General features: G+C 39.1%; 1 protein-coding gene across 5 annotated transcripts in view; it reads right to left on the reverse strand.

Moving 5' to 3' along the window:
- Window positions 1-10,625: 10,625 nt before the first annotated feature.
- The window catches only part of LOC124020897 (RNA-binding motif, single-stranded-interacting protein 3-like), a 152,795-nt gene continuing 145,920 nt past the window's right edge, over window positions 10,626-17,500 (reverse strand). For all 5 annotated transcript variants that reach the window (XM_046336195.1, XM_046336197.1, XM_046336198.1 and 2 more), the window contains exon 13: window positions 10,626-10,774. In XM_046336195.1, coding sequence (XP_046192151.1) covers window positions 10,771-10,774 — 4 coding nt within the window. In that variant the 3' untranslated portion in view covers window positions 10,626-10,770. The remainder of the gene's footprint in view (window positions 10,775-17,500) is intronic.

Raw genomic sequence — 17,500 nt, forward strand, 5'->3', positions numbered from 1 at the left:
GAAGGGGGAGGAAGAGGAGGAGTTCAGAGGAGAGGAGAGAGGGGGGGGTAGTAGAGAAGAGTAGAGGAGGAGGGGAGATGAGAGGAGAGGAGGGGAAGAGAGGAGGAGGGGAGAGGAGATGAGGGGAGAGGAGAGGAGGGGAGGGAGAGGAGGAGGGGAGAGGAGATGAGAGGAGAGGAGGAGGGGGAGAGGAGATGAGGGGAGAGGAGTGGAGGGGAGGGAGAGGAGGAGGGGAGAGGAGGAGGGGGAGAGGAGACGAGAGAGGGGAGGGGGTAGTAGAGAAGAGTAGAGGAGGAGGGGCGATGAGAGGAGGAAGAGAGAGGTTATGAAGGACGACAGGGGATATAATAGATTGCTGTTATCTGGATGAATAATGAATCTGCCCACATGTGGTCTGGATGGTGTGAAGTCCTATCAATCATGATCCAATCCCACACTGTACAGTCTACATCCACTCTAGATTCCGGATCATTCTACAGTCTGACTGACCCCAATCCCACACTGTACAGTCTACATCCACTCTAGATTCCGGATCATTCTACAGTCTGACTGACCCCAATCCCACGCTGTACAGTCTGCATCCATTCTAGGTTCCGGATCATTCTACAGTCTGACTGACCCCAATCCCACACTGTACAGTCTACAGTCAAAACTGTTCGCTGCTCTGGCCCCCCAATGGTGGAACAAACTCCCTCACGACGCCAGGACAGCGGAGTCAATCACCACCTTCCGGAGACACCTGAAACCCCACCTCTTTAAGGAATACCTAGGATAGGATAAGTAATCCTTCTCACCCCCCCCTTTAAGATTTAGATGCACTATTGTAAAGTGACTGTTCTACTGGATGTCATAAGGTGAATGCACCAATTTGTAAGTCGCTCTGGATAAGAGCGTCTGCTAAATGACTTAAATGTAATGTAAATGTAAATGTACATCCACTCTAGGTTCCGGATCATTCTACAGTCTTACTGACCCCAATCCCATGCTGTACAGTCTACATCCACTCTAGGTTCCGGATCATTCTACAGTCTGACTGATCCCAATCCCACACTGTACAGTCTACATCCACTCTACGTTCCGGATCATTCTACAGTCTGACTGATCCCAATCCCACACTGTACAGTCTACATCCACTCTACGTTCCGGATCATTCTACAGTCTGACTGATCCCAATCCCACACTGTACAGTCTACATCCACTCTACGTTCCGGATCATTCTACAGTCTGACAAATCATGTTGGAGAACAAGGATTTCAATGTGTCAACATGTAACGCCTGGGAAATATTCTCTATTTCACACACACACACACACACACACACACACACACACACACACACACACACACACACACACACACACACACACACACACACACACACACACACACACACACACACACACACACACACACACACACACACACACACACACACACACACTCTCTACTGTACAGTAGTGGGTCTGTTAAATAGTTCTATTGAGCAGTTAAATGTCAGCTGTGACCACAGACATTGTGTTTTGTCCCAAACGGCACCCTGTATAGTGCACTGCCTTTGACAAGGGCCTATAGGGAAACCCATAGGGCTCTGATCAGACGAGGGCACTATATAGGGAATAGGGCTCTGGTCTAAAGTAGTGCACTATATAGGGAATAGGGCTCTGGTCAGAAGTAGTGCACTATATAGGGAATAGGGCTCTGGTCTAATGTAGTGCACTATATAGGGAATAGGGCTCTGGTCAGAAGTAGTGCACTATATAGGGAATAGGGCTCTGGTCAGAAGTAGTGCACTACATTGGGAATAGTGCTCTGGTCAGGAGTAGTGCACTATATAGGGAATAGTGTGCCATTTGGAACACCGTTATTGTGCTGTTGCAGAGAGCAGTAGAGGGCGTGTGGCAGCGAGGGGTCATGACAGGGGACAGTAGGATTCAAAGGTCACGGAGCCTGCTACAATGTCTTGTTGTACTGAGAGACAATCCTCCTATCAATGAGACTGGAGGGTGAGGTTGGAGGGACTGGGGAGGGTGGAGGGACTGGGGAGGCTGGAGGCACTGGGGAGGGTGGAGGGACTGGGGAGGCTGAAGGCACTAGGGAGGGTGGAGGGACTGGGGAGGGTGGAGGCACTGGGGAGGGTGGAGGCACTGGGAGGGGTGGAGGGACTGGGGAGGGGTGGTGGGACTGGGGAGGGTGGAGGGACTGGGGAGGGTGGAGGACCTGGGGAGGGTGGAGGCACCGGGAGGGGTGGTGGGACTGGGGAGGGTGGAGGGACTGGGGAGGGTGGAGGCACTGGGGAGGGTGGAGGCACTGGGAGGGGTGGAGGGACTGGGGAGGGGTGGTGGGACTGGGGAGGGTGGAGGGACTGGGGAGGGTGGAGGGACTGGGGAGGCTAGAGGCACTGGGAGGGGTGGAGGGACTGGGGAGGGGTGGAGGGACTGGGGAGGGTGGAGGGACTGGGGAGGGTGGAGGCCCTGGGGAGGGTGGAGGCACTGGGAGGGGTGGAGGGACTGGGGAGGGGTGGAAGGACTGGGGAGGATGGTGGGACTGGGGAGGCTGGAGGCACTGGGAGGGGTGGAGGGACTGGGGGGTCACATGATGAAATGTTAGAGCTTAGTGTGGGGTTTAGAGGTCACATGATGAAATGTTAGAGCCTAGTGTGGGGTTTAGAGGTCACATGATGAAATGTTAGAGCTTAGTGTGGGGTTTAGAGAACACATGATGAAATGTTAGAGCCTAGTGTGGGGTTTAGAGGTCACATGATGAAAGGTTAGATCTTAGTGTGGGGGTTAGAGGTCACATGATGAAAGGTTAGATCTTAGTGTGGGGGTTAGAGGTCACATGATGAAAGGTTAGATCTTAGTGTGGGGTTTAGAGGTCACATGATGAAAGGTCAGATCTTAGTGTGGGGGTTAGAGGTCACATGATGAAAGGTTAGATCTTAGTGTGGGGGTTAGAGGTCACATGATGAAAGGTTAGATCTTAGTGTGGGGGTTAGAGGTCACATGATGAAATGTTAGAGCCTAGTGTGAGGTTTAGAGGTCACATGATGAAAGGTTAGATCTTAGTGTGGGGGTTAGAGTTCACATGATGAAAGGTTAGATCTTAGTGTGGGGGTTAGAGGTCACATGATGAAAGGTTAGATCTTAGTGTGGGGGTTAGAGGTCACATGATGAAAGGTTAGATCTTAGTGTGGGGGTTAGAGGTCACATGATGAAAGGTTAGATCTTAGTGTGGGGGTTAGAGGTCACATGATGAAAGGTTAGATCTTAGTGTGGGGGTTAGAGGTCACATGATGAAAGGTTATGGTTGAAGTAGTCAATAATATCTATACTGCCATTCATTCATTCCTTCTCTCTCCCTCCAATTCAATTTAATTTAATTCAATTCATTGGGCTTTCTTGGCATGGGAAACATATGTTTACTTTGCCATAGCAAGTGAAATGGATAAACTAAGTAAAATAAACAATAAAACATGAACAGTAAACATTACACTCACCCAGTAGGTAAACATTACACTCACCCAGTAGGTAAACATTACACTCACCCAGTAGGTAAACATTACACTCACCCAGTAGGTAAACATTACACTCACCCAGTAGGTAAACATTACACTCACCCAGTAGGTAAACATTACACTCACCCAGTAGGTAAACATTACACTCACCCAGTAGGTAAACATTACACTCACCCAGTAGGTAAACATTACACTCACCCAGTAGGTAAACATTACACTCACCCAGTAGGTAAACATTACACTCACCCAGTAGGTAAACATTACACTCACCCAGTAGGTAAACTTTACACTCACCCAGTAGGTAAACTTTACACTCACCCAGTAGGTAAACATTACACTCACCCAGTAGGTAAACATTACACTCACCCAGTAGGTAAACATTACACTCACCCAGTAGGTAAACATTACACTCACCCAGTAGGTAAACATTACACTCACCCAGTAGGTAAACATTACACTCACCCAGTAGGTAAACATTACACTCACCCAGTAGGTAAACATTACACTCACCCAGTAGATAAACATTACACTCACCCAGTAGGTAAACATTACACTCACCCAGTAGGTAAACATTACACTCACCCAGTAGGTAAACATTACACTCACCCAGTAGGTAAACATTACACTCACCCAGTAGGTAAACATTACACTCACCCAGTAGATAAACATTACACTCACCCAGTAGGTAAACATTACACTCACCCAGTAGGTAAACATTACACTCACCCAGTAGGTAAACATTACACTCACCCAGTAGGTAAACATTACACTCACCCAGTAGGTAAACATTACACTCACCCAATAGGTAAACATTACACTCACCCAGTAGGTAAACATTACACTCACCCAGTAGGTAAACATTACACTCACCCAGTAGGTAAACATTACACTCACCCAGTAGGTAAACATTACACTCACCCAGTAGGTAAACATTACACTCACCCAGTAGATAAACATTACACTCACCCAGTAGGTAAACATTACACTCACCCAGTAGGTAAACATTACACTCACCCAGTAGGTAAACATTACACTCACCCAGTAGGTAAACATTACACTCACCCAGTAGGTAAACATTACACTCACCCAGTAGGTAAACATTACACTCACCCAGTAGGTAAACATTACACTCACCCAGTAGGTAAACATTACACTCACCCAGTAGGTAAACATTACACTCACCCAGTAGGTAAACATTACACTCACCCAGTAGGTAAACATTACACTCACCCAGTAGGTAAACATTACACTCACCCAGTAGGTAAACATTACACTCACCCAGTAGATGTGGGAGTTTATCAAAATCGGATTTGTTTTCAAATTCTTTGTGGATCTGTGTAATCTGAAGGAAATATGTCTCTCTAATATGGTCATACATTGGACAGGAGGTTAGGAAGTGCAGCTCAGTTTCCACCTCATTTTGTGGGCAGTGAGCACATAGCCTGTCTTCTCTTGAGAGCCAGGTCAGCCTACGGCGGCCTTTCTCAATAGCAAGGCTATGCTCACTGAGTCTGTACATAGTCAAAGCTTTCCTTAATTTTGGGTCAGTCACAGTGGTCAGGTATTCTGCCGCTGTGTACTCTCTGTTTAGGGCCAAATAGCATTCTAGTTTGCTCTGTTTTTTTGTTAATTCTTTCCAATGTGTCAAGTAATTATCTTTTTGTTTTCTCATGATTTGGTTGGGTCTAATTGTGCTGCTGTCCTGGGGCTCTGTGGTGTCTGTTTGTGTTTGTGAACAGAGCCCCAGGACCAGCTTGCTTAGGGGACTCTTCTCCAGGTTCATCTCTCTGTCGGTGATGACTTTGTTATGGAAGGTTTGGGAATCGTTCCTTTAGAGGTGGTTGTAGGATTTAAGAGCTCTTTTCTGGATTTTGATAATTAGCAGATATCGGCCTAATTCTGCCTTGTGTTTTACGTTTTATTGCAAAATTCTGCATGCAGAGTCTCAATTTGGTGTTTGTCTCATTTTGTGAATTCTTCTCTATTTTCTCTCTCATCTCCCCTCTCTCTATCCCCACCTCTCTCTATCTCCCCTCTATCTCCTCTCTCTATCTCTATATCTCCCCTCTCACCATCTCCTCTGTATATATCTCTCCTCTCTATATCTCCCCTCTATCTCATCTCCCCTCTCTCTATCTCCCCTCTCTCTATCTCCCTCTCTATCTCCTCTCTCTATCTCATCTCCTCTCTCTATCTCCTCTCTCTATCTCTATCTCTCTCTCTCTCTATATCTCCCTCTCTATCTCCTCTCTCTATCTCTCTATATCTCCCTCTATATCTCCTCTCATCTATCCCTATCTCTCTCTCTATATCTCCCCTCTCTCCATCTCCTCTCTATATCTCCCCTCTATATCTCCTCTCTATATCTCCCCTCTATCTCCTCTCTCTATCTCCTCTCTCTTTGTGTTTTCTGCACTAACCGTTCTATGTCTTATTTGAAAGGAAGCATTTCATTGGACGCTGTATGCCAGGCGTATCCCGTACATACGACTAATCTAACTGGAAACTTGGCTGTTATTTTGAGTGCGAAGTGAACTTCTCTCAAACTAACTGTGGCTGTATACTGCCCTCTAGTGGTGTGATGTTACACACACACACACACACACACACACACACACACACACACACACACACACACACACACACACACACACACACACACACACACACACACACACACACACACACACACACACACACACACACACACACACCATCAAATAGCAGGACAGATATATTATTTACCTTTTGTATTTTTTATTAAAATTGAAACCAAAAAGAAAGCAGAAGAAATCGAAACTTCCCATTATGTAGAGTCAGGTCAGGTGGGCAGATTTACAAGGTGTGAGCTCAGCACAGATAGCCAATCAGACTCCTTGGTGGTACTGTAATCAGCCAATCAGCCTCCTTGATGGTACTTTAATCAGCCAATCAGCCTCTTTGATGATACTTTAATCAGCCAATCAGCCTCCTTGATGGTACTTTAATCAGCCAATCAGCTTCCTTGGTGGTGCTGTAATCAGCCAATCAGCCTCCTTGGTGGTGCTGTTATCAGAATTTTACTTTAATGTATACAGTACAGTTATCACGAAGCTAGATCTTGGTTATACCATTGTTAAATCTACAAGCCTCGAAATGGCTCTAAAACACCCCCCCCCCCCCCCGAGCCAACACTAGAGTTCTGACTGGCTGACTGACTGGCTGACTGGCTGACTGGCTGACTGGCTGACTGACTGACTGGCTGACTGGCTGACTGGCTGACTGGCTGACTGGCTGACTGGCTGACTGGCTGACTGGCTGACTGGCTGACTGGCTGACTGACTGACTGGCTGACTGGCTGACTGACTGGCTGGCTGGCTGACTGGCTGACTGGCTGACTGGCTGACTGGCTGACTGGCTGACTGACTGACTGGCTGACTGGCTGACTGACTGACTGGCTGACTGGCTGACTGACTGGCTGGCTGACTGGCTGACTGACTGGCTGGCTGACTGGCTGACTGACTGACTGACTGGCTGACTGGCTGACTGACTGACTGGCTGACTGGCTGACTGACTGACTGACTGACTGGCTGACTGGCTGACTGACTGACTGGCTGACTGGCTGACTGACTGACTGGCTGACTGGCTGACTGACTGGCTGGCTGACTGGCTGACTGACTGACTGACTGGCTGACTGGCTGACTGACTGACTGGCTGACTGGCTGACTGGCTGACTGGCTGACTGGCTGACTGACTGGCTGACTGGCTGACTGACTGGCTGACTGACTGGCTGACTGGCTGACTGACTGGCTGGCTGACTGGCTGGCTGACTGGCTGACTGGCTGAATGACTGACTGGCTGACTGGCTGACTGGCTGACTGACTGACTGGCTGACTGGCTGACTGGCTGACTGGCTGACTGACTGACTGGCTGACTGGCTGACTGACTGACTGGCTGACTGGCTGACTGACTGGCTGGCTGACTGGCTGACTGACTGACTGACTGGCTGACTGGCTGACTGACTGACTGGCTGACTGGCTGACTGACTGACTGACTGGCTGACTGGCTGACTGACTGACTGGCTGACTGGCTGACTGACTGACTGGCTGACTGGCTGACTGACTGGCTGGCTGACTGGCTGACTGACTGACTGACTGGCTGACTGGCTGACTGACTGACTGGCTGACTGGCTGACTGGCTGACTGGCTGACTGACTGGCTGACTGACTGGCTGACTGACTGGCTGACTGACTGGCTGACTGGCTGACTGACTGGCTGGCTGACTGGCTGACTGGCTGAATGACTGACTGGCTGACTGGCTGACTGGCTGACTGACTGACTGGCTGACTGGCTGACTGGCTGAATGACTGGCTGGCTGACTGGCTGACTGACCGGCTGACTGGTTGACTGGCTGACTGACTGACTGGCTGGCTGACTGGCTGACTGACTGTCTGGCTGGCTGACTGACTGACTGGCTGACTGGCTGACTGGCTGAATGACTGGCTGGCTGACTGGCTGACTGACCGGCTGACTGGTTGACTGGCTGACTGACTGACTGGCTGGCTGACTGGCTGACTGACTGTCTGGCTGACTGGCTGACTGGCTGAATGACTGGCTGGCTGACTGGCTGACTGACCGGCTGACTGGTTGACTGGCTGACTGACTGACTGGCTGGCTGACTGGCTGACTGAATGACTGGCTGGCTGACTGGCTGACTGACCGGCTGACTGGTTGACTGGCTGACTGACTGACTGGCTGGCTGACTGGCTGACTGACTGTCTGGCTGACTGGCTGGCTGACTGGCTGACTGACTGTCTGGCTGACTGGCTGACTGGCTCCCCAATACTGAACACTTGTATAGCAGCTAACACATTAAAGTCAGTTCTCAAAAAATTGCAGCACAAAACATTTAAAAAAAGTATGTTTTACTTTACTTTTCTTTTTTCCTCTCTAAGACAAGATAGCTAAAGCTGATCAGATAAGCTACTAGAAACTAGCATGGTGTCTTTGTCTCAGACAAGATAGCTAAAGCTGATCAGATAAGCTACTAGAAACTAGCATGGTGTCTTTGTCTCAGACAAGATAGCTAAAGCTGATCAGATAAGCTACTAGAAACTAGCATGGTGTCTTTGTCTCAGACAAGATAGCTAAAGCTGATCAGATAAGCTACTAGAAACTAGCATGGTGTCTTTGTCTCAGACAAGATAGCTAAAGCTGATCAGATAAGCTACTAGAAACTAGCATGGTGTCTTTGCAGACAGTAGTATCCTATCCCTTCAGTAACGGGGCTCAGCGGATGAGTTTTACTTCCTGTAACATGTACTTCCTGGTTTGTGTCTGTTATAACAGTGGCTGTCCGTTCAGTGGTAAATGAAGAGAGACTGTGTGGTTTTACATTGGATAAACCACCATCACTATATCAGATACCGAAACTGAAGGGTTTTCTCTGTTTCTCTGTTTCAGATTTCTCTCAGATTATATTGGAGCTCCCCCTTGTAGAAGGGTTACGATACAACTAAGATTTTTATCTGTGGCACAGTTCTCTGACCTGTTTTACACACCTTCTTGCTGAAGGTATGAGTGACACGTGACTGCACCAATGGTAGAACCCTATGAACACCTCGACCCCAACAGAGCCAATGGGAAGAGTCCTTAAGCCCACAGGTCCAACCCACGAACCATCTAATGTACAGAGCATCATACAACAAAAGCAAGAAAGCCAAACGGAAAAGTTCAAATATGATTTTAAAAAAAAATCTCTCAGTCTACTCCACTGTATCTCCCTGTTTGTTCTTCTGTGGTATAAAAAGCTTCTGTTTGTTGGCTTCATTTGATACACAGCTATAAAAAAAAAGACAAAAGAAAATTGTCACCAAATTTCTTTAAAACTATTGCTTCATTTTTCAACTCATGTCCCTTTGTACACAGATCCTTTTTATCGATATATTTATGTTTTCATTTCAGTCGACTTATTTGGTTATTTTTTGTTTCATTCCTTGTTTTGCGATGAGACAAGCAAAAGCAGGCAACAACAAAACAAAAAACTGTTGAACTTTGTAAAAACAAATATTGCAAGTAAAAACCCACTAATGCCATTGTTAAGTAACCCCCCCCCCCAAAAATCATCGATAAACTGCATTTCCCACAATACAGCGGTTATACATAATTGTTCTTGACCCCGCCCACCTACTATCACCATGGAGATTCTCTTCTCCTCCCCCAAAACACAAATGACTACAAACCACATCATATAAAATCTTCTTCATTCAGTTCTCTTTATAACCTGTGCATCTGACGTCTATAGATTTAGTCTCGGTTTATCATGAACCATCTAAAGCATTCATAACCCTCCTTTTTTTATTTATTTTTACAGATGTTTTAATTAAACAATTTTAGACAAAAGGACCGACGAGTTTCCAACGTCTGAGAAATTAAGGCAAAAAAAAAGATTAAACTTTTTTTTTTCTCTCTAGAAAACTACATTTTAAATCATGAAAATAATAAAACAAAATATAGTAGCTTAATATCAAAGGAAGAAAACCCGTTTAATTTGTTTCTTTTTTCTCTAAAACTTTGCCTCCTATTAAAAAAACTGTCATGATCTGAAAACCAACCTGCACATTCACATGGATTTATGTCCGTTTGTTCCTTTTTAAGTTCCTTTTTTTATTTAAAAAAAATATGTTTTTCACTTTGTTCTTTTTCGAAGGATGACTCCAGTTTCATGCTGGCCCGCTCAATAAACTCAATGTCCCATATTGCACCTCTCCATCTTCTGAGACTATCTCTCTCTCTCTCTCTCTCTCTCTCTCTCTCTCTCTCTCTCTCTCTCTCTCTCTCTCTCTCTCTCTCTCTCTCTCTCTCTCTCTCTCTCTCTCTCTCTCTCTCTCTCTCTCTCTCTCTCTCTCTCCCTCTCTCTCTCTCTCTCTTCTCTCTCTTCTCTCTCTCTCTCTCTCTCTCTCTCTCTCTCTCTCTCTCTCTCTCTCTCTCTCTCTCTCTCTCTCTCTCTCTCTCTCTCTTCTCGCTCTCTCTCTCTCTCTCTCTCTCTCTCTCTCTCTCTCTCTCTCTCTCGTCTCTCTCTCTCTCTCTTCTCTCTCTCTCTCTCTCTGGACAGATAAAACAAAGTCTTTTTGATGCCTGTGCAAAGATAAAACGATCTCTCTTAGTCCTCCTTTTAGTCATCCAGTATTTTTCCTCCCTCCATCCCTCCAGTGCTTCAGTGCAGCCGCTGTCTCAAGGCAATGCAGTTACCGGAAACACATCGCTCGTCATCCTCCTGTTATCTAAAGAAACAGAAAGAAAATATTTGTAATCCTGAGACCTAGGTCTCTTTTACAGATGAGCAATGAATATACATCAATATACACATAAATATACACTATACACATCAATATAGACATCAATATACACTATACACATCAATATAGACATCAATATACACTATACACATCAATATACACTATACACATCAATATACACTATACACATCAATATACACTATACACATCAATATAGACATCAATATACACTATACACATCAATATACACTATACACATCAATATACACTATACACATCAATATACCCTATACACATCAATATACACTATACACATCAATATAGACATCAATATACACTATACACATCAATATACACTATACACATCAATATACACTATACACATCAATATACACTATACACATCAATATACACTATACACATCAATATACACTATACACATCAATATACACTATACACATCAATATACACTATACACATCAATATACACTATACACAGCAATATACACTATACACATCAATATACACTATACACATCAATATAGACATCAATATACACTATACACATCAATATACACTATACACATCAATATACACTATACACATCAATATACACATCAATATACACTATACACATCAATATAGACATCAATATACACTATACACATCAATATAGACATCAATATACACTATACACATCAATATACACTATACACATCAATATACACTATACACATCAATATACACTATACACATCAATATACACTATACACATCAATATACACTATACACATCAATATAGACATCAATATACACTATACACATCAATATACACTATACACATCAATATAAACTATACACATCAATATAGACATCAATATACACTATACACATCAATATACAATATACACATCAATATAGACATCAATATACACTATACACATCAATATAGACATCAATATACACTATACACATCAATATAGACATCAATATACACTATACACATCAATATACACTATACACATCAATATAGACATCAATATACACTATACACATCAATATACACTATACACATCAATATAGACATCAATATACACTATACACATCAATATAGACATCAATATACACTATACACATCAATATACCCTATACACACCAATATACACATCACTATACACATCAATATACACTATACACACCAATATACACATCACTATACACATCAATATAGACATCAATATACACTATACACATCAATATAGACATCAATATACACTATACACATCAATATAGACATCAATATACACTATACACATCAATATACCCTATACACACCAATATACACATCACTATACACATCAATATAGACATCAATATACACTATACACATCAATATACACTATACACATCAATATACACTATACACATCAATATACACTATACACATCAATATACACTATACACATCAATATAGACATCAATATACACTATACACATCAATATACACTATACACATCAATATACACTATACACATCAATATAGACATCAATATACACTATACACATCAATATACCCTATACACATCAATATACACTATACACATCAATATACACTATACACATCAATATACACTATACACATCAATATAGACATCAATATACACTATACACATCAATATACACTATACACATCAATATACACTATACACATCAATATAGACATCAATATACACTATACACATCAATATAGACATCAATATACACTATACACATCAATATAGACATCAATATACACTATACACATCAATATACCCTATACACATCAATATACACTATACACATCAATATACCCTATACACATCAATATACACTATACACATCAATATAGACATCAATATACACTATACACATCAATATACACTATACACATCAATATACACTATACACATCAATATACACTATACACATCAATATACACTATACACATCAATATAGACATCAATATACACTATACACATCGATATAGACATCAATATACACTATACACATCAATATAGACATCAATATACACTATACACATCAATATACACTATACACATCAATATACACTATACACATCAATATACACATCAATATACACTATACACATCAATATACACTATACACATCAATATACACTATACACATCAATATACACTATACACATCAATATACACTATACACATCAATATACACTATACACATCAATATAGACATCAATATACACTATACACATCAATATAGACATCAATATACACTATACACATCAATATACACTATACACATCAATATACACTATACACATCAATATACACTATACACATCAATATACACTATACACATCAATATACACTATACACATCAATATACACTATACACATCAATATACACTATACACATCAATATAGACATCAATATACACTATACACATCAATATACACTATACACATCAATATAGACATCAATATACACTATACACATCAATATACACTATACACATCAATATACACTATACACATCAATATACACTATACACATCAATATAGACATCAATATACACTATACACATCAATATAGACATCAATATACACTATACACATCAATATAGACATCAATATACACTATACACATCAATATACACTATACACATCAATATACACTATACACATCAATATACACATCAATATACACTATACACATCAATATACACATCAATATAGACATCAATATAGACATCAATATACACTATACACATCAATATATACATCAATATACACTATACACATCAATATACACTATACACATCAATATACCCTATACACATCAATATACCCTATACACATCAATATACACTATACACATCAATATACACTATACACATCAATATACACTATACACATCAATATACACTATACACATCAATATACACTATACACATCAATATACACTATACACATCAATATACACTATACACATCAATATACACCATACACATCAATATAGACATCAATATACACTATACACATCAATATAGACATCAATATACACTATACACATCAATATAGACATCAATATACACTATACACATCAATATACACTATACACATCAATATACACTATACACATCAATATACACATCAATATACACTATACACATCAATTTACACTATACACATCAATATACACTATACACATCAATATACACTATACACATCAATATACACTATACACATCAATATACACTATACACATCAATATAGACATCAATATACACTATACACATCAATATACACTATACACATCAATATACACTATACACATCAATATACACTATACACATCAATATACACTATACACATCAATATACACTATACACATCAATATAGACATCAATATACACTATACACATCAATATAGACATCAATATACACTATACACATCAATATACACTATACACATCAATATACACTATACACATCAATATACACTATACACATCAATATACACTATACACATCAATATACACTATACACATCAATATACACTATACACATCAATATAGACATCAATATACACTATACACATCAATATACACTATACACATCAATATACACTATACACATCAATATACACTATACACATCAATATAGACATCAATATACACTATACACATCAATATAGACACCAATTTGTAAGTCGCTCTGGATAAGAGCGTCTGCTAAATGACTTAAATGTAAATGTAAATGTAATATACACTATACACATCAATATAGACATCAATATACACTATACACATCAATATACACTATACACATCAATATACACTATACACATCAATATAGACATCAATATAGACATCAATATACACTATACACATCAATATACACATCAATATACACTATACACATCAATATACACATCAATATAGACATCAATATAGACATCAATATACACTATACACATCAATATAGACATCAATATACACTATACACATCAATATACACTATACACATCAATATACCCTATACACATCAATATACCCTATACACATCAATATACACTATACACATCAATATACACTATACACATCAATATACACTATACACATCAATATACACTATACACATCAATATACACTATACACATCAATATACACTATACACATCAATATACCCTATACACATCAATATACACTATACACATCAATATAGACATCAATATACACTATACACATCAATATACACTATACACATCAATATAGACATCAATATACACTATACACATCAATATACACTATACACATCAATATAGACATCAATATACACTATACACATCAATATAGACATCAATATACACTATACACATCAATATACCCTATACACACCAATATACACATCACTATACACATCAATATACACTATACACACCAATATACACATCACTATACACATCAATATAGACATCAATATACACTATACACATCAATATAGACATCAATATACACTATACACATCAATATAGACATCAATATACACTATACACATCAATATACCCTATACACACCAATATACACATCACTATACACATCAATATAGACATCAATATACACTATACACATCAATATACACTATACACATCAATATACACTATACACATCAATATACACTATACACATCAATATACACTATACACATCAATATAGACATCAATATACACTATACACATCAATATACACTATACACATCAATATACACTATACACATCAATATAGACATCAATATACACTATACACATCAATATACCCTATACACATCAATATACACTATACACATCAATATACACTATACACATCAATATACACTATACACATCAATATACACTATACACATCAATATAGACATCAATATACACTATACACATCAATATACACTATACACATCAATATACACTATACACATCAATATAGACATCAATATACACTATACACATCAATATAGACATCAATATACACTATACACATCAATATAGACATCAATATACACTATACACATCAATATACCCTATACACATCAATATACACTATACACATCAATATACCCTATACACATCAATATACACTATACACATCAATATAGACATCAATATACACTATACACATCAATATACACTATACACATCAATATACACTATACACATCAATATACACTATACACATCAATATACACTATACACATCAATATAGACATCAATATACACTATACACATCAATATAGACATCAATATACACTATACACATCAATATAGACATCAATATACACTATACACATCAATATACACTATACACATCAATATACACTATACACATCAATATACACATCAATATACACTATACACATCAATATACACTATACACATCAATATACACTATACACATCAATATACACTATACACATCAATATAGACATCAATATACACTATACACATCAATATAGACATCAATATACACTATACACATCAATATACACTATACACATCAATATACACTATACACATCAATATACACTATACACATCAATATACACTATACACATCAATATACACTATACACATCAATATACACTATACACATCAATATACACTATACACATCAATATAGACATCAATATACACTATACACATCAATATACACTATACACATCAATATAGACATCAATATACACTATACACATCAATATAGACATCAATATACACTATACACATCAATATAGACATCAATATACACTATACACATCAATATACACTATACACATCAATATACACTATACACATCAATATAGACATCAATATAGACATCAATATACACTATACACATCAATATACACATCAATATACACTATACACATCAATATACACATCAATATAGACATCAATATAGACATCAATATACACTATACACATCAATATAGACATCAATATACACTATACACATCAATATACACTATACACATCAATATACCCTATACACATCAATATACCCTATACACATCAATATACACTATACACATCAATATACACTATACACATCAATATACACTATACACATCAATATACACTATACACATCAATATACACTATACACATCAATATACACTATACACATCAATATACACTATACACATCAATATACACCATACACATCAATATAGACATCAATATACACTATACACATCAATATAGACATCAATATACACTATACACATCAATATAGACATCAATATACACTATACACATCAATATACACTATACACATCAATATACACTATACACATCAATATACACATCAATATACACTATACACATCAATATACACTATACACATCAATATACACTATACACATCAATATACACTATACACATCAATATACACTATACACATCAATATACACTATACACATCAATATAGACATCAATATACACTATACACATCAATATACACTATACACATCAATATACACTATACACATCAATATACACTATACACATCAATATACACTATACACATCAATATACACTATACACATCAATATAGACATCAATATACACTATACACATCAATATAGACATCAATATACACTATACACATCAATATACACTATACACATCAATATACAC

The sequence above is a fragment of the Oncorhynchus gorbuscha genome, unplaced genomic scaffold (assembly GCF_021184085.1).
Source record: "Oncorhynchus gorbuscha isolate QuinsamMale2020 ecotype Even-year unplaced genomic scaffold, OgorEven_v1.0 Un_scaffold_974, whole genome shotgun sequence".
Lineage (NCBI taxonomy): Eukaryota > Metazoa > Chordata > Actinopteri > Salmoniformes > Salmonidae > Oncorhynchus > Oncorhynchus gorbuscha.